The sequence below is a fragment of the Bombina bombina genome, chromosome 12 (genome assembly GCF_027579735.1).
Source record: "Bombina bombina isolate aBomBom1 chromosome 12, aBomBom1.pri, whole genome shotgun sequence".
In the NCBI taxonomy this organism is placed as follows: Eukaryota; Metazoa; Chordata; class Amphibia; order Anura; family Bombinatoridae; genus Bombina; species Bombina bombina.
In genome coordinates, this window is record NC_069510.1 from 63,859,656 (window position 1) to 63,883,709 (window position 24,054).

At 39.8% G+C, this 24,054-nt stretch overlaps 1 protein-coding gene across 1 annotated transcript in view; it reads left to right on the forward strand.

Annotated features, from left to right (window-relative positions):
- Positions 1 to 24,054, forward strand: part of LOC128643023 (ficolin-1-like) — a 49,534-nt gene that overhangs the window by 13,387 nt on the left and 12,093 nt on the right. Inside the window, exons 4-6 of the mRNA XM_053695943.1 lie at positions 6,996 to 7,022; positions 13,482 to 13,520; positions 17,377 to 17,504. Coding sequence (XP_053551918.1) covers positions 6,996 to 7,022; positions 13,482 to 13,520; positions 17,377 to 17,504 — 194 coding nt within the window. The remainder of the gene's footprint in view (positions 1 to 6,995; positions 7,023 to 13,481; positions 13,521 to 17,376; positions 17,505 to 24,054) is intronic.

Here is a 24,054-nt window from a genome sequence, read left to right on the forward strand (position 1 = left end):
ATAGGAGCAAATTAGAAAGTTGCTTAAAATTTCATGCTCTACCTGAATCACGAAAGAAAATTTTTTGGGTTCAGTGTCCCTTTAACCCCTTAACGACCAAGGACGTGCAGGGTACGTCCTCAAAAAAAAGGCAGTTAACGCCTGAGAACGTACCCTGCACGTCCTCAGTGTGGAAAGCAGCTGGAAGCGATCCTGCTCGCTTCCAGCTGCTTTCCGGTTATTGCAGTGATGCCTCGATATGGAGGCATCCTGCAATAACCCTGCATGGCCATCCGATGCAGAGAGAGCCACTCTGTGGCCCTCTCTGCACCGGACATCGATGGCCGGTATCGTTGGTGGGTGGGAGCTGACTTGGGAGGCGGGTGGGCGGCCATCGATGGGCCGTGTAAGGTGGAGGGGGGCGGGATCGGGGCCGGAGCTGACGGGGGCGCGCCGCGGCGCGCCGCGCGTGCACAGAGGGTGGCGGGCGGGGCCCGCGTGCACGGGGCGGGGAGTGGGTGGGAACCGCTATAACTACAGAAAATGAGATTGTAACTGTGGGGGAAAAGGGAAAAATTAAAAAAAAAATAAACTTCAGTCAAAGGGATCTTGGAGGGGTGGGGGGTTGCTCTTGGGTGTGGGGGGAGCTACACTACAGAAAAAGGGATTTTTTCTTAAAAAAAAGCAAATTTTTTTTCTAAACTGGGTACTAGCAGACAGCTGCCAGTACCCAAGATGGCGCCCATTAAGGCAGAGGGGGAGGGTTAGAGAGCTGTTTGGTGGGGGGATCTGTGAGGTTGGGGCTAGGGGGGATCCTACACAGCAGCATATGTAAATATGCTAAAAAAAAACCTCAAAAAAGCCAAATATACCTTTTATTTTAGTACTGGCAGAGTTTCTGCCAGTACTTAAGATGGCGGGGACAATTGTGGGGTGGGGGAGGGAAGAGAGCTATTTGGGAGGCATCAGGGGGTCTGATGTTTCAGGTGGGAGGCTGAGCTCTACACTAAAGCTAAAATTAACCCTGCAAGTTCCCTACAAGCTACATAATTAACCCCTTCACTGCTAGACATAATACACGCGTGATGCGCAGCAGCATTTAGCGGCCTTCTAATTACCAAAAAGCATCGCCAAAGCCATATATGTCTGCTATTTCTGAACAAAGGGGATCCCAGAGAAACATTTACAACCATTTGTGCCATAATTGCATAAGCTGTTTGTAAATGATTTCAGTGAGAAACCTAAAATTGTGAAAAAGTTAACGTTTTTTTTTTTTATTTGATTGCATTTGGCGGTGAAATGGTGGCATGAAATATACCAAAATGGGCCTAGATCAATAGTTGGGGTTGTCTACTACACTACACTAAAGCTAAAATTACCCCAAAATGCTCCCTACATGCTCCCTAATTAACCCCTTCATTGCTGGGCATAATACACGTGTGGTGCGCAGTGGCATTTAGCAGCCTTCTAATTACCAAAAAGCAATGCTAAAGCCATATATGTCTGCTATTTCTGAACAAAGGGGATCCCAGAGAAGAATTTACAACCATTTATGCCATAATTGCACAAGCGGTTTGCAAATAATTTCAGTGAGAAACCAAAAGTTTGTAAAAAATTTGTAAAATAGTGAACGATTTTTTGTATTTGATCGCATTTGGCGGTAAAATGGTGGCATGAAATATACCAAAATGAGCCTAGATCAATACTTTGGGTTGTCTACTAAAAAAAAAAATATATACATGTCAATGGATATTCAGAGATTCCTGAAAGATATTAGTGTTCTAATGTAACTAGCACTAATTTTGAAAAAAAATGATTTGGAAATAGCAAAGTGCTACTTGTATTTATGGCCCTATAAGTTACAAAAAAAGCAAAGAACATGTAAACATTTGGTATTTCTAAACTCAGGATAAAATTTTGAAACTATTTAGCATGGGTGTTTTTTGGTGGTTGTAGATATGTAACAGATTTTGGGGGTCAAAGTTAGAAAAAATGTGTTTTTTTTCGATTTTTTCCTCATATTTTATATTTTTTTTTATAGTAAATGATAAGATATGATGAAAATAATGGTATCTTTAGAAAGTCCATTTAATGGCGAGAAAAACGGTATATATTATGTGTGGGTACAGTAAATGAGTAAGAGGAAAATTACAGCTAAACACAAACACCGCAGAAATGTAAAAATAGCCTTGGTCCCAAACGGACAGAAAATGGAAAAGTGCTGTGGTCATTAAGGGGTTAAGCAACTTTCTCATTTACTCTTATTATCAATTTTTCTTCATTCTCTTGCTATCTTTATTTGAAAAATAAGGCATCTAGGCTAAGGAGCCAGCCAATTTTTGGTTCAGCACCCTGGATAGCACTGGTTTAATGGTGGGTGAATGTATCCACCAATCAGCAAGAACAACCAAGGTTGTTCACCAAAAATGGGCCAGCATCTAAACTTACATTCTTGCTTTTCAAATAAAGATACCATGAGAATCAAGAAAATTTGATAAAAGGAGTAAAGTTGCTTAAAAATGCATGCTCTATCTGAATCACAAAAGAAAAAATTTGGGTTCAGTTTCCCTTTAACATTTCAAAAAAAGCTAGAATTGACTATAAGAGCTATGGAGGTCACATACATCAAAATCAAATGCTCAAAAAAAGTCCCCAAAAAGGTTGTGTGATTTCTCTCAATGACGGCAAATTTTTGATCATCAGCCACTAAGTACTTGGCTTTGCTTTACAAACAGAGATAATATAAAGAGGCATAAGTGTGCTCCTGCGCAGACCAAGCTAAACTTCTGCTCTGTGAAATTATCTCCTTGCAGCCAGTATCACATTTCACAGAGCAGTGTGTGAGAGGTTCAGCTCAGTGTGGGCAGAAGCTAATTTATTAGCACTAGGAAATGTTTCCCCACAGGAACTGCCCAGGAACAGCGTAGACCTCATCACTGTCTCCAAAAAAAATACAATGAATAACTTTGGTTTCCTCGCTCTCAAATAAGTGGACTTCAGTTTAAAAGCAACAGAATCACTTCTTTATTCAGAGTTAAAAAGGCTTGAGTGAAGAATTAAAATCCAAACGCGTTTTGTTATACAACATAACTTCTTCAATGCAGGCACTTCAGGTTAAGGAGCCATTGAAGACGTTATGTTGCATAACGAAACGCGTTTGGCTTTTAATTCATCACTCAAGCCTTTTTAACTCTGAATAAAGAAGTGATTCTGTTGCTTTTAAACTGAAGTCCACTTATTTGAGTGTGAGGAAACCAAAGTTATTCAGATAAACTCACACACTGCTTTGTGAATATGACCCTGGCTGCAAGGAGATGGTTTCACAGAGCAGTGTGTGAGAGGTTTAGTTCTGGTTAGGGATGGGCGAATGTGTTTATATCCGAATTCGAATGTTAGAACGAATGTTATTGTAGAAATTCGATTTACATAATAGAATGTTGATAAGAACAAATATTCTTAAAAATTCGATTTTCGAATGTTATTTGCAGTTTTCGAATGTCACATTCGAATTCGAATGTTACATTCGAATATCACATTCAAATTCGAATATTACATTTATAAAACACAATTGTAGACTAGAAACACTATTTCGAATGTCACATTCGAATCGAATATCACATTCAAATCGAATGTCACATTCGAATGTGAATATTACATTTATAAAACACAGTATTAGACTAGAAATACTATTTCGAATTCGAATGTCACATTTGAATCGAATGTCACATTCGAATCGAATATCACATTTAAAACACAGTATTAGACTAGAAATACTATTTCAAATTCGAATGTCACATTCGAATTAGAATGTCACATTCAAATTCGAATATTACATTTCGAAATTGAATGAATACATAGCTAAACATTCTATTATTCGAACGAATATTTTTGAATTTTATTGAAAAATTCGAAAACGAAAATTCGAAAATAGAATCTTAGAATGTTATATAAACATTCGAAATTTGATTCGAACGAACGTATCAAAATTCGTTTTAAATTTCGAATTTTTAGAAACATTCGCCCATCCCTAGTTCTGGTGAGGGGAGGGAGTAATAAGCCAGCTGCACAGTTTTTGGAGCAGAGACATAGCTGGCTGATTTTAGGCTCATATGTGTAGATCTTACCCTTTCTTCTGATTTTACACATAAAACAACAGTTTCTAAGCAGAATTTATATTACCAAGCGCAGCTCCAGCATCAGGGAGCCAGACCTGTCAGCTAGTGAATTCCTGGCTGTAGGCACGCTAGTAAGGGAGTGAGGGGAAACCTCTAGCTCAGTGATTATAGTATATTACGTACTTATACATACAGGGAGTGCAGAATTATTAGGCAAATGAGTATTTTGACCACATCATCCTCTTTATGCATGTTGTCTTACTCCAAGCTGTATAGGCTCGAAAGCCTACTACCAATTAAGCATATTAGGTGATGTGCATCTCTGTAATGAGAAGGGGTGTGGTCTAATGACATCAACACCCTATATCAGGTGTGCATAATTATTAGGCAACTTCCTTTCCTTTGGCAAAATGGGTCAAAAGAAGGACTTGACAGGCTCAGAAAAGTAAAAAATAGTGAGATATCTTGCAGAGGGATGCAGCACTCTTAAAATTGCAAAGCTTCTGAAGCGTGATCATCGAACAATCAAGCGTTTCATTTAACATAGTCAACAGGGTCGCAAGAAGCGTGTGGAAAAACCAAGGCGCAAAATAACTGCCCATGAACTGAGAAAAGTCAAGCGTGCAGCTGCCAAGATGCCACTTGCCACCAGTTTGGCCATATTTCAGAGCTGCAACATCACTGGAGTGCCCAAAAGCACAAGGTGTGCAATACTCAGAGACATGGCCAAGGTAAGAAAGGCTGAAAGACGACCACCACTGAACAAGACACACAAGCTGAAACGTCAAGACTGGGCCAAGAAATATCTCAAGACTGATTTTTCTAAGGTTTTATGGACTGATGAAATGAGAGTGAGTCTTGATGGGCCAGATGGATGGGCCCGTGGCTGGATTGGTAAAGGGCAGAGAGCTCCAGTCCGACTCAGACGCCAGCAAGGTGGAGGTGGAGTACTGGTTTGGGCTGGTATCATCAAAGATGAGCTTGTGGGGCCTTTTCGGGTTGAGGATGGAATCAAGCTCAACTCCCAGTCCTACTGCCAGTTTCTGGAAGACACCTTCTTCAAGCAGTGGTACAGGAAGAAGTCTGCATCCTTCAAGAAAAACATGATTTTCATGCAGGACAATGCTCCATCACACGCGTCCAAGTACTCCACAGCGTGGCTGGCAAGAAAGGGTATAAAAGAAGAAAATCTAATGACATGGCCTCCTTGTTCACCTGATCTGAACCCCATTGAGAACCTGTGGTCCATCATCAAATGTGAGATTTACAAGGAGGGAAAACAGTACACCTCTCTGAACAGTGTCTGGGAGGCTGTGGTTGCTGCTGCACGCAATGTTGATGGTGAACAGATCAAAACACTGACAGAATCCATGGATGGCAGGCTTTTGAGTGTCCTTGCAAAGAAAGGTGGCTATATTGGTCACTGATTTGTTTTTGTTTTGTTTTTGAATGTCAGAAATGTATATTTGTGAATGTTGAGATGTTATATTGGTTTCACTGGTAAAAATAAATAATTGAAATGGGTATATATTTGTTTTTTGTTAAGTTGCCTAATAATTATGCACAGTAATAGTCACCTGCACACACAGATATCCCCCTAAAATAGCTATAACTAAAAACAAACTAAAAACTACTTCCAAAACTATTCAGCTTTGATATTAATGAGTTTTTTGGGTTCATTGAGAACATGGTTGTTGTTCAATAATAAAATTAATCCTCAAAAATACAACTTGCCTAATAATTCTGCACTCCCTGTATGCAGTGAAACACCTTGCAAGGTTTTTCAAATTTTGAGGAGATTTAGCTGTAAAACAGGTGATGCATGTGTCATGAGATGCAGGACACAGCATAGAAGGTACAACGCTATGTTTTTGCAGCGCATAGAAGTATACAGCTTGCACAACACATCAAACTCAGTAAGTGCGACATAGACAATAACGACCATAAGCCCCGCCCCATTCGGTGACGTCACCTCCCACTCTCATCACAGCATGTCAATTGCAAATTTTACCAACAGCCAAAGCTATATTTTAATAGGCTACATTTGTTTTTGACTACCCTGTCTTTTTAAAGGGACATGAAACACACATTTTCTTCTTTTAAGATTCAGAGAGAGCATGCACGTTTAAACGAGTAATTTAGTTCTATTATCACATTTTCTTTGCACTCTTGGTATTGTTTCCTGAAAATCAGGGACATAAGCTCAGGAGCGTGCACATGTCTTGAGCACTGTATGGAAGCAGTTATGCAAGAGTGTTTTCCATTTGCCAGAACACTAGAGGGCAGCACTATTTCCTGTCATGTAGCGCTGCACACACCTACCTATGTATCTTTTCAACAAAGAATACCATGGGAACTAAGCAAATTTGATAATGGAGGTAAACTGGAATATGTTTCAAAATTGTATACTCTATCTGAATCACAAAATAACATTTTTGGGTTTTATATCCCTTTAAGGGAAAAACAATTTTACAGTACACTCTCCCTTTAAAAAGACAGGAAAGCGGTGCTCGATATTCATGGCATTGTGTGTAATAGATACGCCTTGTTGATATGTCGTAAACCGTAGCATAATCATATTTTATACTGCGCTAGGTACTGGGAAGTACTCCAACTATTATATCTTAAATTCTTTTCATATATTTCTCACAACCAAAGACCAGTTATACGTTATGGGGTCACCCTCTCCCACTAGACAAGTAAGGATAATTTCATTTTTTTAAAACTAAAATTAAAAACTTGGAGAGCATCGGAGGATGAAGGTTTTTATGCCATTAAACTACACCTTAAAATCTGATTCCCCCTCAAATCCTATTGTCCTTTGCCAAAATACACCCCTGGTTGGGAACTTTATAAACACGTAGAGATATTAATTTGGTAATTTTTTTTTTTTTATAATAGGTGAAGCTGGTGCAAGAGGAGACCAAGGTCCAAAAGGTGACGTCCAAAAAAAAATTGTTTTTCTTTCTCTGAAGTTGGTAAAACATTTTCCTCTGTATTTACACATTTAAGGTAGATCCAGCCGTTTATAATGCTATTTCAATTAGCTATTTTTTCACTAAGACACATTGCTTAGCCAAAAATACTTCTGACTTATTGATAGCTGTTTAAAGACTGATCTTTTTTATGAAATGTTTAGCGACTTACATCTGTCATTGAATGGCATAGTGACCGACTGTTTTTTGTCTTCCTGTCCCTGCCTTTTAAGTCTGTCCTTGTTCAAATTAGTCTGCTTTTAGTTTAATAATAATATTGTGTGCAGTGCAGTACTCCCACCACAGAGGTCACTGTGGCTTTTGAGTTTACTTTCTTGTCAGTACGTTTTTTTCCCCTGTAGTTTTCTTTATTTGTGGTCTCGTAAGCCATGAGATGTACAATATCAGGGAGGGTAGGAGGCAAGGGATGAGGAAGCAAGGCATCTCAATAGTGTTGCACAATTTGGATCATGTTTATTTGCTCAATTTATATCCTGAGGCTTTGCTTAGCAGGGGCTTAAGAAATCAGACTCTTCATGTGCTTGGACTAAAACATACCAAAAATCCAGGTTTACGGGGACATTTCTGAGTCTATTAACTTACTGCCAGCAATCACTGCAGCAGCAACGATCAAAAATGAATCTTTACATTATACAGACATCCCAACCTGCAAAAACTAATTTCAGGGAGGTGGCTTCACCCGCTACTGCGCCACCCCCTCCCAGTTATATATTGGACACCTTGAAACCCTAAATAAGATAGAGACTTATCATTAAAGTAGCTTCCCACTAAAGTCACATTTAAAAAACGTAGCTTTATTGCACAACCACATACAACAAACCTTTTTTTCCAATCATCGTACACTTGTTGAATGCTTAAATATTTTAGAATACAAAGTTTAATGACGTGCAGTAAATAAGGTAGTATTGTGTTTTATTTTATTAAAATCAGTGGGGGCTTTTTGGTTACTGATGAATGCTTTGAGGGTTCTATAAAGTCCCAGCAACTAAAGGCATTCCTTAAAGAAATACTTTTCCAGATTTGGACCACATTGGATCATGGTACTTGGAATTTCAGGGAGATTGAATTCCATTTGCTGGCATCAGGGAGCCGCTTAATGCCAACGACTTGTGAAACTTTCAATAGTGTTTTAGCAAAAGTTAAAAAAAAACTGAAGACATTTCTACATATATTGTTCTCCATTCCAGCAACCTCATCACAATAGTTAGCAGGTTAAACATACTGAGGTAATATCAATATCTTATTTCAGTCTGTCTAACATCTATATAAACTAGTGTGCTGTGTGGCGTCCGGCTATACAGATGCTGAAGGGTTAATCACATATCCCTTGTTTGTTTATTTTTGTGCTTGCTGTAAAGTTATTCTTCCTATGCCAGTTATGTGCTTGAGAATAAGGGAGGTGATGAGCTTGACAATTTAGGGGCCGAATTATCATTGTGCGAGCGGACATGTTCTGATATTGCGGATCATGTCCGCTACACATCGATAAATGCTGACAGCATACGCTCTCGGCATTTATCATTGCACCAGCAGTTCTTGTGATCGTATTCCATCTGGTTGATTTCTGGCGATGTCTGCCTGAAGGCTCGCCAGAAACACGGGGCATCAAGCTCCATACGGATAAATATACCCCATAACCTGCATTAAAGGACTATAACTGCATAAAGAAAATACTATAATATGTTAGGGCAATGTTATTATTGCATTATTGCTTACATGTAACCATGAGTTTAACCTCTGCAAAGGGATTAAACACATAAGCAGAGAGCAGCAATGCACTAACGGGAGCTAGCTGAATACACCTGGTGAGCTAGTGACAAAAAAATAAAAATGTGTGAAGCCACCAATCAGTAGCTAGCTCCAGTAGTGTATTGGTGCTGCTGAGGATATTTAAATATTTGTTTTTTTAACAAAGGTACCTAAGCAAACAATGTAAATTTGATAATATCAGTGAAATTAAAAAAATGCATGCTCTTTCTGAGTCATGAAAGTATAATTTTGACTTTCTTGCCCCTTTAGGAAGAGGAGGGTCTACAAATAACAATGCAGCCTGGAGCAGGCATTTTTGCGGATCCCACATGGGATAGTTTGTGATTGTCTGTAACGCCCGGTGGAGTCGATGCTGACTCAGGCAATTATATGCCTGGTGGAGGTATTCTTGTTTAGGAAAATACATGCCCGTTGCAGGAGTTGCTGGGCTATGTAAGTAGAAGTTTGTGTTATTTAAGATCTGGATGTGACAGTACCAAAGAAGTCCCTAACTGTTGGGCATTAGTTCTCATTGTCATGAGCATTATACAGAGCACAAAGCCAGAGCAAACATCTGCAGCCTATATTAAGTGGTTTATCAGCTGTTGTTATGGGCATTTGGCTCTGTTCTAGGGCTGGGTACAGGGGTCAAGTCCAGCGGGAATGCATGGGAACGGAGTTCCTGCACTATTTTTGCAGGAGGAACTTAGTTCCCCCTGGACAGAGAACAGAAACGGTTCAGTAAATGCTGCTGCTGCTGATGGTGGGAGGAGCTGAAGAGAGCACAGTCTTGTTATAGGGTTAGTGAGATCCTCTAGTAATGGGGAGTAACACCCTGCCCTGGAAAGGAAATAGAGGGGAGGAAGGAGGGTGTGAGGAACTGAAGCTAAGTTGGCTTTGCACCATGTGGATTAAAAACAAAGTATGGACACCCTGTATCTTGACATTAAACAGGTGTCACCAAAGAAAAAATGTGCTCATCAAGCAGGGAAGAGTCATGTTCTTCCAGCTTCCTGCTTTATCACTGAATTCTTTTTAGTTTTGTTTAGTTTAGTTCTTACAGAGATAGCTGGGTTGAGGTTTGTAAGGGAAATACATGTGTCTGTTTGTCAAACATCTTGGAAGTAGGATAAGCCCAATTACTTTATTGTATACACCAATAGTATGTACAGTCTGTTTATCTATGTTGGTGTCTGTATGTCAATCAATTTATGGTCAGCAGGCTAGATTATCTGCAGAATGCTGACCTGTGCAAGATAATGTATCTGCTACAGATTCAACCTTAAAAGTTTCATCCCAAAGTGAAAGGTGATCTGTTTGCTTTTACTGTTACTGTGCCCTCATGCCTCCTGCTTCCCCAGCTAGTGTTACTTGCTATACATTTACTTTGTATACGTGTTAACTGTTAAAGAAAATGATACTCAGATGCCTTGTTACCATATTTTTACTTTAAATCACATTACCATTGTTTTTTACTTTAGAGTGAGTGCACACACAAAACCTGATCAAGATCATGATATCAGAGGTTTACATTACAGAGCATTGCACATCCTGAGGACTAGGGTGTAACATCTCCTAAAATTTTACTAAGGCTCTTAGCTTTTTGGATTATTCAACATCATCTATATACAAATGCTACTTCATGTGTTCTAAAAAGTGTGTGTCTGGTATCTAAGTATTCAGTATCATTTGAATCCTAAATTACAAATAAAAATGTTACCCTTGCCATGTAAAAATGTAACCATGGGTGTCTATCCTCAGGCCCCAAGGCAGCCATTCAGCCCTTCATTGGTTTTAATTTGCTTTCATTAACCAGGGTGTATAGATTATATACATATAAATACAGTGTGTGTGTGTATATAAAACAATATTACTTGTGAGGGGGGTGGAGGTCTTGGTGGGTTTTCACACTTTTATTTGTAGGACTTGACCCCTGGCTGGGTATGAAGGCTGATTACTTGTAAGTGGACATGAGAACTGTATGTGCAGACAGGTGACATCCAATATAGAAAGAAACAAACACACAATATATGTCCTTGAAATCAGCTCAGACTAGTAGCATTACATTGCTGTCATGTGATGACTTTAAGTGCAGGTTGCACTATCATAATATCATATGCTTGCATTTCTTAAGTGAGCATTTTATAAGTGACAATAAGAATTAACAAGGATTGAACAGAGGACAAACAAACACACTTAGATAGGATGATGGAGAAGTGCTCAAGAGCAATAATTGAACAGAGGACAAGACACAAGACAAGTGTTGCTGTAATATTGTGTTTTATTTGTTTCACCGTTTCCCTTTTGTAAAAATGCTCCATAACGCCATGTTCCTTTTTGCTATCTCTTGTCTATATAACATACGGTATTATTTATCTACTCCTTCCCCCTCACCACCTGCTCTATCATTGTGTATCCAAAGCCAACACCCCCTTCACTTGTGCACTCTGGAACTGTCCCTCTGTTTACAACAAGCTCACTTTGATTCATGACCTCTTTAACGCACACTCCCTCAACCTTCTGGCTCTCACAGAAACCTGGCTCTCTCCCTCAGACACTACTTCCCCTGTTGCATTGTCACTTGGGGTCTCCACTTCAGCCACACCCCTAGGCCTGGAAACAGACAAAGAGGTGGTGTAGGTATTTTACTTTCCTCTCATTGCGCCTTTCGGAAAATACAACCTATCTCGTCCCTCACATTTTCTTCCTTTGAAAGCCACATGATTCACTTGTTCTCTCCCCTCTCTCTATGTGTTATGGTTATATAACACCCCTGATGCTCCTCAACTCTCTTGATCATTTTTCTCCCTGATTGCCTTATTTCCTTTCCTCAGACACTCCTGCCCACATTCTTGGAATTTCAACCTCCCTCTTGATAATCCTACTGCCCCCTGGAGCAAAATAACTTCTCCAGCTCATTTCATCTTACAGTCTTTCACAATGGACCAACTCTCCCTCCTACAAAGATGAACACTGCCTTGATCTGATTTTCAGCTATCAATGCACTCTCTCAACCCTTCACAAACTTCCCTTTTCCTCTTTCTGACCATCATCTCCTCACTTGCAACATCACAGCTCTTCCTATTACTCTCCTTCTCCCTTGATCTAATTTTCATAACAAACTCCACTGAAGTCACTAGATCAACACTATCTCTAAAACTTCTGCTCTCATTCATCACCTCCTTTTCTTTCCCTGACCAATCTATCTGTCACTACAACTCCACTTTTTTATCAGTCCTTGACAATTTGGTCCTGACATATTGCTCTGAAAAGCTAGGAAGGCTGTCACTGGTATAGTAGACACAGGTTTCTTAGAAGGCACAGGACACTAAGCGGGTACTGTTGGTGAGACTGTCACGGGATACCAGATAGGTACAGCTTCAGGAAGGAACTAGGTAAGCATAAACAGATATTAGGCAAGTCCGCTTGGTGTTCAGGAACCAGGTGAGCATATGCAGGTGCTGAGTAAGTATGCTTGTCCTCTAGAAAAGGTGAGCAAATACAGGTATCAGGTAAGTACGTGTAGTGTCAGGAACCAGGTGAGCAGACACAGGTACAAGGTAAATATGCAAGAGTATCTGGAACAAGGTGAGCATACACAGGTAGCAGGTAAGTATGCTTTTGCTTCAAAGGAACCAGGAACAAGAATGGAAGGCAATGACTCAGCCCAGAATGCTGGGCTGAGTGAGCTTTTATAGTTAAAAATGGAGGTAAAGGGCTGAATTTAGCATGGAACACAATTAAGGGTTAAGGGCCTTAGGAGGTGTGTGAATGTGTGTGTTTTAGGTTGCAACTTTGTTGCAGTTTGTAGGGAGGTCTTTACTTACAGCTCTCCTGAGTCTTCAGGCCTTTTTTCTTCTTTTGGACACCATGGAGTTTCTTCCAGCCTCCCACCCAGTTTATGGTGGCATTTATTGTCTCAGCTCCTTTGTGGTGGCTTTAGAGTCCAGGCTCATGGGTAAGAGTCGACTAACATTTTTGGTAATACCTGATAATGTAGAAGTTCCCCTTTAGATACAGCATGTTGTACAATCCACTGAACTAAAGGCCCTTATGGTTGAAGTGGTGTTGCACCCTAGAATTATCTGGCATTCTTGGTCCAGGCGGCAGACAGAGAGCAGGGAGGAGTGACAGCCATTGTGGGGGGATCTATATCCTTAGTTGCGGGCCTAAGGATGCTTCTCCTGAGTGTGCAGTGGACGAACAGCTTGAGTAAGTTGCCTCTGTCTTGTAGTGTGTTTTAGCTATGTTCCGCACTGTGTCAGAGCGCCTGGGCCTATGACTAGCTATGCAGGGGTTAAGTTAGGTTAGGATTTGACTGCCACCATACTGATTAATAATTTGCAAAAGTTTGCATTCATGTTTTTTCTGTTAATGAAGTTTAGTGCCTTAATAAACAACCTGAGTGTTGTTTTACCTTTCAACTCTCTGTGTGGTTATTTGGTTATTGGTTTTGTTAATGTAAGGTATTTTGTTTCACACTTACACCAATAGGTCATTTAATACCTTATGGATCGGTGGCAGCCATTAACATGGTGATCATTTTATAGCAATAGATTATAGTTTGATACAGTAGAAGTAAACATAGGCATTGTATAATCTGCAGAGCTCACTAACAAACTCATGTTTTATTTACTTACAGGAGAAAAAGGAGAACCTGGAAAATCTGATTCAATCTATGGTGAGTGACAAGGTTGATAACTAACTCTTCACTATACCACCAAACCAGATTTTGCCTAACCTGAAGATTTCCGGCTACCGTGCTGTCCCTCCAATACAGTTACTCTAGTGTCCCACTTCTCCATGTGTCACTAATCCTATCTGCCTTTGCACCATTTGTCACATACTCCTCTTTACTATAACTGTTCCTATTTGTGTGGGTGCAATGCATATGATTTTTGTTCAGTATATATATATATTGGTCTGTGGCACTGCTAAAAATTGTTCATTCAAAGTCTATTTTTATAGATCTCTGTATGTTTTTGTTTTGATTAATAGAATATCTTTAAAAAAATGTATTTACAATGCTTGTGAATGACATTAAATGCAAATTGGCCCTTCATTTGGAATGGTTGGACACCCGTGCTTCATCAATAATAGATCACTGATAACATCAAACACATGTCATGCTAAGTTAATATTATGGGGAAATTTTATCAAGCTCCGTATGAAGGATGAAGCGATTCTTCAGGCTCTCCGGAAATAGAAGTTGTGAAGCAGAGGTCTAAAGACTCCATAACTTGTCTGTCGCCTGCTCTGTAGACTTGTGCATGGCCGAAAAATTAGGTTCGGTTCGGATCGATTCGGATGTTTTCGAATTTCGGTTCGGATCGATTCGAATTCGGAAAAATTTGAATGAATTTGTTTCGGATTCATTCGGATTAGAATAAATTCGGCTGGATTCGGTTCGGTTCGGTTCGATTCGGAAATTCGGAATTTCGGTATGTGTTGGGATGTGCTGTGTATTAGACTAGTATTATGTACTGTATATTAGGTGTAACCCATAGCAGAGTGATATAATCTAATATACTGTACAATACTAGTGTAATCCATAGCCATCCAAATGTAACAAATAAATCCGAACTAAATCGGATTTATTCGGTAGATTCGGTACTACCGTAATTCGGAAATTCGAATCGATCCGAATCTCCGAATTTAACAAATTCGGCCGAATTTTGATTCGGAACAAATCGAAACGCACATGTCTACTGCTCTGAGGCCGCGGACAGAAATCAACCCGATCGAATACGATTAGGTTGATTGACACCCCCTGCTAGAGGCCGATTGGCCGCGAATCTGCAGGGGGCGGCATTGCACCAGCAGTTCACAAGAACTGGTGGTGCAATGATAAATGCCGACAGCGTATGCTGTCGGCATTTATCGATGTGCAGCGGACATGATATGCTACTTCGTATCATGTCTGCTCGCACATTGATAAATATGCCCCTATATCTTCAATGCATTGCAGAAAACTCTTGTACTGAGCAGTAGACACAGTCATAAGAATAACATTATCTGTCTTTACCTTATGACATTCCCACTCTTAACAGCACTGTAAATACGTTCAACTGATCATAGGGTTGCTACCTGTCTGGGAATGACCCGGACAGTTTGAGTTTCCGTTTGTGTGTCTGAGTTTCAAGCTGTGTCAGCACCAAACATGTCTGGGTTTGGTGGGAAACAGTTGCCACAGCAAAAAAGGTGGCATTGTGCTTTTGCAACATACTGCACATGCTTACAGTTGGTTCTCTCTTGCTTGTGTGTGTCTTTAAATGTGAAAGTGTGTGTGATTTACTGTGCACACCAGATAGATACCACAGGCACAGCTATGAAAAGTAAACTGTTACCAGGTGGCAATTGCTTCCATGCCTTCAGCCCAGTCCACCTCTGTTATGCAGCATAGTTGTGATATCCCATGAGGCCTATTTATCAAGCCGTCAACTGCAAATACTCTGGAATTCCGCAGCGTAATTGTGGCGATCTTGATTCCCCTTAGTTATCAAAGCCTACAGACCCGCAAAAGTAGAAATCTGTGACGTAACATACGATCCGCCGGTCTCAGTCCGACACAGATCGATGCTTACGTCACTACAGATGTTCCGAATGCAAATTCGGCACTATCTGAATACTTTTGCTTAGTGTTTGTTATTTTTTTGTAACTTAGTTGTTAGTTTTTTGTAACTTAGTAATTTTTTAGTGTAGATTTCAATTATTTGAGTAGGGTTAGGTTTTTAAATATATAATATAGTTAATTTAATTTGTAGTTTAATGTAGTTTTAGTATAACAGTTAGGGTAGGTTAATTATTAATTTAATATAGTTTAATGTAATTTTAGTATAACAGTTAGGGTAGGTTAACTATTAATTTAATATAGTTTAATTTAATTCTAAAGGTAAGTTTAAATTTATTATAAGATAGGGATGAGTTAATATTTAATGTACAGTTAGCGGGTTGTTAGGTTTAGGGGTTAATAGGTTAATTTAGTTTATGGCGATGTGGGGGGCTGGTGGTTTAGGGGTTCATAACTTTATTTAGTTGTGGTGGGCTCCGTGATCGGCGGGATAGGGGTTAATAACATAATGTAGGTGGCGGCGGTGTAAGGGGTGGCAGATTAGGGGTTAAGAACATAATGTAGGTGGCAGGGGTGTAGGGGGCGGCAGATTAGGGGTTAAGAACATAATGTATGTGGCGGCGGTGTAGGGGGCAGCAGATTAGGGGTTAAGAACATAATGTAGGTGGCGGCGGTGTAGGGGGCAGCAGATTAGGGGTTAAGAACATAATGTAAGTGGCGGCGGTGTAGGGGGCAGCAGATTAGGGGTTAAGAACATAATGTAGGTGGCGACGGTGTAGGGGGCGGCAGATTAGGGGTTAAGAACATAATGTAGGTGGCGGCCGGGACCGGGAGCAGCGGGATAGGGGTTAATAAGTTTATTAGAGTTGCGGTGGGCTCCGGGAGCGGCGGTTTAGGGGTTAATGACTTTATTTAGTTGCGGCGGGATAGGGGTTAAACATTTTAGTATAGTGGCGGTGTTTAGTGACAGGGTACAAATAAAGCTGTGAAAAAGCCGAATAGCAGCGAGATTGATGACTGTCAGTTAACAACAGTCCGCTGCTCATCACTCCGTACTTGGTGCGCATTTTTTTGACAGCTTTTGTGTTAAATTTGGAGAGCGTATTCAGGTCTGCGGCCGCGATGTTAGGCGATGTCAAGCGAGCGTATTGGTGCCGGCGAATGCAGCACAGTTGACGGCTTGATAAATAGGCCTCCATGAGTCAGTGCAGGCCAAGCAGAGTCAAGGTAGATCATAGGGGGTTGAGGGGCAGGACTTTGCAGCCCTTGGTTACATTTTGTGCAACTGGGACATTTATAGGGTAGGAATAGGAAGAATGGTATGAGGGACAGTAGGACAGAAATGCTATCATCCTAAAAAACGCAGGACAGTTGAGAGCGCAGCCTATTGTGCCGCCCTTCCAAAACACATAAAGGCAAGTCCACTTTTACAAAGAATTCCATCCTATCGTAGCAGAAGGTACTTACTAATCTCCCTTCATAACAAGGCCACAGAAAAAGAAGCAACCTACAGAAGGAAGGGGGAGGTAGAGCCGGAGATTTTTGCTCATTCTGAGATTAATTCTGAGATTTTTCTGAAGTCTAGCAATAAACTAATATACGGGTTAAGTTTGAAAATGTTTAGAATACATTATCACCTTGGTTATTTTTCAGTAGTCAAACTCCGCCCACCACTTGCCTTATTAGGAGCCAATCAGGACTGGTTACTGAAGTAGACACAGCAATCTATGCTTGTTATGGGTTCATCACAATTCTTTAGAAGCGCTTATCAAATTACTGTTTTACTACACATAATCAAAGATTTTATATTACAATCTCAAAGAGTTTTCTGACCCAACTTATTCTCCCACCAATAACCGATTTTACCAAGTCTCAGTGAGGTCAATAAACCCCTGCGTATAATGTATTCCTATGTGGGTTCCCTGTTCTAGTGGAGGTTTTTATGCTTCTTTTCTTTATGTCATAGTTGCAAGGAACTGTAAGGAGCTGCTGGATCAGGGGATGGTTCTAAGTGACTGGTACACAATCTACCCAGATGGAGAACAACCACTGAAGGTCCTGTGTGATCTGCACACGGATGGTGGAGGGTGGATTGTGAGTGAGCAGCAAATAACACTCCTTTATAAATACAAATTCAACTGTAATCAAAATGATCTCCACCATTTCCTTCAAGAATTCTATAAAACCAGATTTATAACAAACTATCGCCTAGATTACGAGTCTTGCGTTAGCCTCAAAAAGCAGTGTTGAGAGGTCCCAATGCTGCTTTTTAACACCCGCTGGTATTACGAGTCTGGCAGGTACAGGTGTACCGCTCACTTTTATTCCACGACTCGACCTTATCGCAAATCCCCTTACGTCAATTGCGTATCCTATCTTTTCAATGGGACTTGCCTAACGCCGGTATTACAAGTCTTGGAGAAAGTGAGCGGAAGACCCTCTCCTGTCAAGACTCGTACCGCATTTAAAAGTCAGTAGTTAAGAGTTTTATGGGCTAACGCCGTAACATAAAACTCTTAACTAAAGTGCTAAAAAGTACACTAACACCCATAAACTACCTATTAACCCCTAAACCGAGGCCCCCCCCACATCGCAAACACTTAAATACATTTTTTAACCCCTAATCTTCCGACCAGACATCGCCGCCACTTTAATAAATATATTAACCCCTAAACCGCCACACTCCCGCCTCGCAAACACGAGTTCAATTTTATTAACTCCTAATCTGCCGTCCCCAACATCGCCGAAACCTACCTACATTTATTAACCCCTAATCTGCCAACACTATATTATATTTATTAACCCCTAAACCTATGTCTAACCCTAAGTCTAACCCCCCCTAACTTAAATATAATTTAAATAAAACAAAATAAAATTACTACAATTAAATAAATTATTCCTATTTAAAACTAAATATTTACCTATAAAATAAACCCTAAGATAGCTACAAAATAACTAATAGTTACATTGTATCTAGCTTAGGGTTTATTTTTATTTTACAGGCAACTTTGTATTTTTTTTAACTAGGTAGAATAGTTACTAAATAGTTATTAACTATTTAATAACTACCTAGCTAAAATAAATACAAATTTACCTGTAAAATAAAACCTAACCTAAATTACAATTACACCTAACACTAATTTACTAAATTACCTACAATTAACTACAATTAAATACAATAAACTAAAGTAGGAAAAAAAACCCACTAAATTACAGAAAAAAAAAAAATAATTACAAGAATTTTAAACTAATCACATCTACTCTAATCCCCCTAATAAAATAAAAAATCCCCCCAAAATAATAAAAATCCCTACCCTGTACTAAATTACAAATAGCCCTTAAAAGGGCCTTTTGCGGGGCATTGCCCCAAAGTAATCAGCTCTTTTACCTGAAAAAAAAAGACAATACCTCCCCCAACATTAAAACCCCCCACCCACACACCTAACCCTACTCTAAAACCCACCCAATCCCCCCTTAATAAAACCTAACACTAACCCGTTGAAGATCACCCTTCCTTGAGACGTCTTCACCCAACTGGGCACAAGTGGTCAGAAGTCTTCATCCGATCCGGGCAGAAGAGGACCTCCAGACGGCTAGAAGTCTTCATCCAGGCAGCATCTTCTATCTTCATCCATACGGAGCGGGTCCATCTTGAAGCCAGCCGACGTGGAGCATCCATCCAGACCGACGACTTCACGACTAATGACGGTTCCTTTAAATGACGTCTTCCAAGATGGCGTCCCTTGAATTCCGATTGGCTGATAGGATTCTATCAGCCAATCGGAATTAAGGTAGGAAAAATCCTATTGGCTGATCCAATCAGCCAATAGGATTGAGCTTGCATTCTATTGGCTGATTGGAACAGACAATAGAATGCGAGATCAATCCTATTGGCTGATTGGATCAGCCAATAGGATTGAACTTCAATCCTATTGGCTGATTGCATCAGCCAATAGGATTTTTCCTACCTTAATTCCGATTGGCTGATAGAATCCTATCAGCCAATCGGAATTCAAGGGACGCCATCTTGGATGACGTCATTTAAAGGAACCGTCATTCGTCGTGTAGTCGTCGGTCTGGATGGATGCTCCGCATTGGCTGGCTTCAAGATGGACCCGCTCCGGATGGATGAAGATAGAAGATGCCACCTGGATGAAGCCTTCTAGCCATCTGGAGGTCCTCTTCTGCCCGGATCGGATGAAGACTTCTGCCCTTCTGGAGGACCACTTGTGCCCGGCTGGGTGAAGACGTCTCACAGTAGAGTGATCTTCAAGGGGTTAGTGTTAGGTTTTATTAAGGGGGATTGGTGGGTTTTAGAGTAGGGTTGGGTGTGTGGGTGGTGGGTTTTAATGTTGGGGGGGTATTGTCTTTTTTTTACAGGTAAAAGAGCTGATTACTTTGGGGCAATGCCCTGCAAAAGGCCCTTTTAATGGCTATTTGTAATTTAGTATAGGGTAGGGATTTTTATTATTTTGGGGGGCTTTTTTTATTTTATTGGGGGGATTAGAGTAGGTGTAATTAGTTTAAAAGTCTTGTAATTATTTTATTTTTTTCTGTAATTTAGTGGGGGGGGGGGGTTCGTACTTTAGTTTATTTTATTTAATTGTAGTTAATTGTAGGTAATTTAGTAAATTAGTTTAATGAGAGTGTAGTGTTAGGTGTAATTGTAACTTAGGTTAGGGTTTATTTTACAGGTAAATTTGTATTTATTTTAACTATGCAAGAGAGCCTTTACAAAATGCCGTCTCTTGCATTACTATTGGCTGATTGGATTTTTGAAATTCAAATCAGCCAATAGGATGAGAGCTACTTAAATCCTATTGGCTGTTCAAATCAGCCAATACGATGAGAGCTACTGAAATTCTTTTGGCTATTCAAATCAGCCAATAGAATTTCAGAAGCTCTCATCCTATTGGCTGATTTGAGAGGATGCTCTGCGCCGGATGTCTTCAGGATGGACCCGCTACGCGCCGCAAGGATGAAGATAGAGGATGCCGCCTGGATGAAGATAGAAGATGCCGCTTGGATGGATGAAGACCTCTCCGCCTGGATGAAGACTTTGCCGCCTGGATGTCCGGACTTCAGAAAATGTAAGTGGATCTTCGGGGGTTAGTGTTAGGTTTTTTAAAACTTTTTTTGGGGTGTTTTTTTTTTTTTTTTAGATTAGGGTTTGGGCTTTTCTTAAAAGAGCTGAATGCCCTTTTCAGGACAAGAAAAAGAGCTGAATGCCCTTTTAAGGACAATGCCCATACAAATGCCCTTTTCAGGCAATGGGTAGCTTAGGTTTTTTAGAGTTAGGATTTTTATTTTGGGGGGTTGGTTGGGTGGTGGGTTTTACTGTTGGCGGGGGGTCTTTGTATTTTTTTCAGGGAAAAGAGCTGATTTCTTTAGGGGAATTCCCTACAAAAGGCCCTTTTAAAGGCTATTGGTAGTTTATTGTAGGCTAGGGTTTATTTTATTTGGGAGGGCTTTTTTATTTTTATAGGGCTATTAGATTAGGTGTATTTGTTTTTATTTTGGATAATTTTGTTTGTTATTTATCGTAATTTAGTGTTTGTTATTTTTTGTACTTTAGTATTTTTTTTTTTTTTGGAATTTAGTATTTTTTATTTTTTGGAATTGTATATTTAATTTTTGTAGTAGTGTTAGGATTTTTATTTATTTATTTTTTTTATTTTTTATTTTTAAATCAAGCTTTATTGAAGTGTAAAGATTACAATAGCATAGTTGGATATAATAACAGTCAGCATAGTATAAAAAACATATACAAAGAGGAAACTGTACATTGTGTTTCCTTGTGCATAAAGATCTTACACTTCAAAAATGATACAAAACTCTTGCTCCGTGGTCTGTAGCAGAAGCAAGAGGAAACATATATAAACTTTTCCATTTTTCAGAGTAAACAATTAAGAGTTTAGAAGGGTCATAATAGATGGAGAGAGGGGGATAGAGAGGGGTATCAGGGGGGTTCCATAGTCAGGAGGGAAGGGAGGGTTGGGTTAGAGGAGAAGGATTGGGGCAGAGGAAAAAAAAAAAAAAAAAAACACAGCATGCGCGTATGTCTAAGTGATTGGTTATATTGTTCCCTGCCATAGTGCGCGCAGGAATTCATATTCTTCTAGTTTGTGATTTTTAAGGTAGTAATATCTTTCCAGTAATAGGACTTCCTCGACTTGTGAGTGCCATTCACCTACCGTGGGAGGATTTTGTTTCTTCCATTTTTTAGGGATCAGTTTTTTCGTGCTAGTGAGCATGATTAACAGCAGAGAGAGGTGTGTTTGGCTTTGTGTTTTGGGAATCGTTAAGAATAATAAAATCTCAGGTGTTTTTGGCAGGGGGATGTTGAGGATTTCAGACATTTTGTCAAAGATTTCTGTCCAGAAGGGCATAATTAGGGGGCAGGACCACCATATGTGAAGCAGGGAACCAGTCCCTCCGCAACCTCTCCAACACATATGACTTACTGTTGGGAATATTCTGTGAAGTCTAACTGGGGTTAGGTACCATCTACCTATGAGTTTAATATGGAGTTCTTGGATGGTTGACGAGACAGATGATTTTTTGATTAATCTAAAAGCTTTTAACCATGAGTGTTCATCGTTATCTATCCCTAAATCTGTATTCCATTGTGTGACATAAGCCGGGAGAGTGTCTGTGCCCGGGGAAGCGCCTAATTTGTAGAGGAGAGATATTAGGTGTCTTGGTAGGGATTTCCCCGTGCAAAGTTGTTCAAATGGAGTGAGTGCCCTGCCCATATTTTGCTTTTGTCTATGGCCGGATATAAAATGTACCAGCTGGTTGTATTGCAGCCAAGAGGAGAAAACCTTAGGGAAGGTGTCCCTGAGTGTGGTTTGTGGGATGATCTTTCCATTTTCAACTACTCCGTAGACTGATCCTTCTTTGAGTTTATATGGTGCTAGTCTAAAGAAACCTATTTTGTGATAGGGAATTTCGGGGTTTTCAAGTATTGGTGTTAAGGGTGAGTGTCTCGAGGAGATGTGAGTGGAGGTAGCTACGGTTGAGTCTCAGGTATTGAATGTTTCTGTTAAGAGGTGATAGTTCTTAATTATGTTAGGGCGCTGAGAGGGTTGGAGCCACGCTAAGGTGCTCACATTATTAATTCTGAGGATTTGCCTGTCTATCTCAATCCATGCTTTGTATTTTTCGTTTTGTGCCCATTCAATTATCTTCTGAAGGCTAATCACCCTTTTATAAAGGGAGATATCTGGCAGCCCGAGTCCGCCTTTGTCTCTCGGTAGGTACATAGTGCGTCTGGGGATTCTGGGCTTGGTGTCAGCCCATATGTATTGTTCTATTATTTTTTGCAACTGAGATATGTAGCCCTTAGGAAGAGTGATGGGAAGGGTGTTAGGATTTTTTAATGATTAATTTAATTTATTTATTTGATAGTTATTTTAATTTTAGTATAATAGTTAAGTTAGTTTAATTTATAGTTTAAACTTAGGTTTTTTTAATTTCCCAGGTAAGTGTTGATTTATTTTAAGATAGGGATCTTGTAATTTTAATTTAAAGTTAGGGGGTTGTTAGGTTTAGGGGTTAATAGTTTCATTTATTTTTTTGCGACGTGGGGGGCTGGCGGTTTAGGGGTTAATAGGTTTATTTAGTGGCAGTTATGTGGGAGGCCAGAGGTTTAGGGGTTAATAAGTTTATTTAGTTGTGGCGATGTCGGGGAGCGGCAGAATAGGGGTTAAAATCTTTATTATATTGTGGTCAATGTTGGGGTGCGGGGGAATAGGGGTTAATAACTTTATTATAGTGGTGACGATGTCGGAGAGCGTCGGAATAGGGGCTAATAAATTTTATTAGTGGCAGCGATGTCAGGAGTGGCAGATTAGGGGTTAATAATTTTAATATAGTGTTTGCGATGCGGGAGGGCCTCGGTTTAGGGGTTAATAGGTAGTTTATGAGTGTTAGTGTACTTTGTAACATTTTAGATATGAGTTTTGTGTAACAGTTTTGTAACGCAAGCTTTTTAGCCTCACCGCAAAACTTGTAATGGCAGCGCTATGGAAATCCCATGCAAAAACATAATTTTTTTGAGTGCGGGACTGATGTTGCGTTACAGGCTAAAATGCTTGCGGTACAGCTATACCGACAAGACTCGTAATGGCTGTGTTGCTGTTTTAATGCTGAAATGGCCATTTTTTCAGCGTTAAAACACAAATGCAAAACTTGTAATCTAGGTGAATGAAAGTATTTTACTTTATAAATTTATTGTTATATGTAATATTTATTGCTGGCCCAGGTATAGGGCTGGTTGAAGGTATGTTCCTATTTAAATATCAGTATGTATTTACATATAAAAATATAACCAAGCACATATCTGCAAAATTCCAACGAGGCCTATGCCTAGGGCAGCACTAAATATTAAATATATTAATAAATGAAAAAATGTAATAAAACCCAAAAGAAATTTTCCTTAAATATTTTTTTTTTCTCATGAATTCAACGTATCTTTGTTTTACAACCTACATAACTATATTGTCTGTCTCTCTAGAGGTGATCACAGGTAAGGAATGCCAGCATTAAATGTAACTTTTGTAGTGTAAGGTCGGGTTACCATAGCAATAAACTTATGGCACGATTTTTGAGAAATCTGGTGTCGGATGGAAGCTTAACTTAC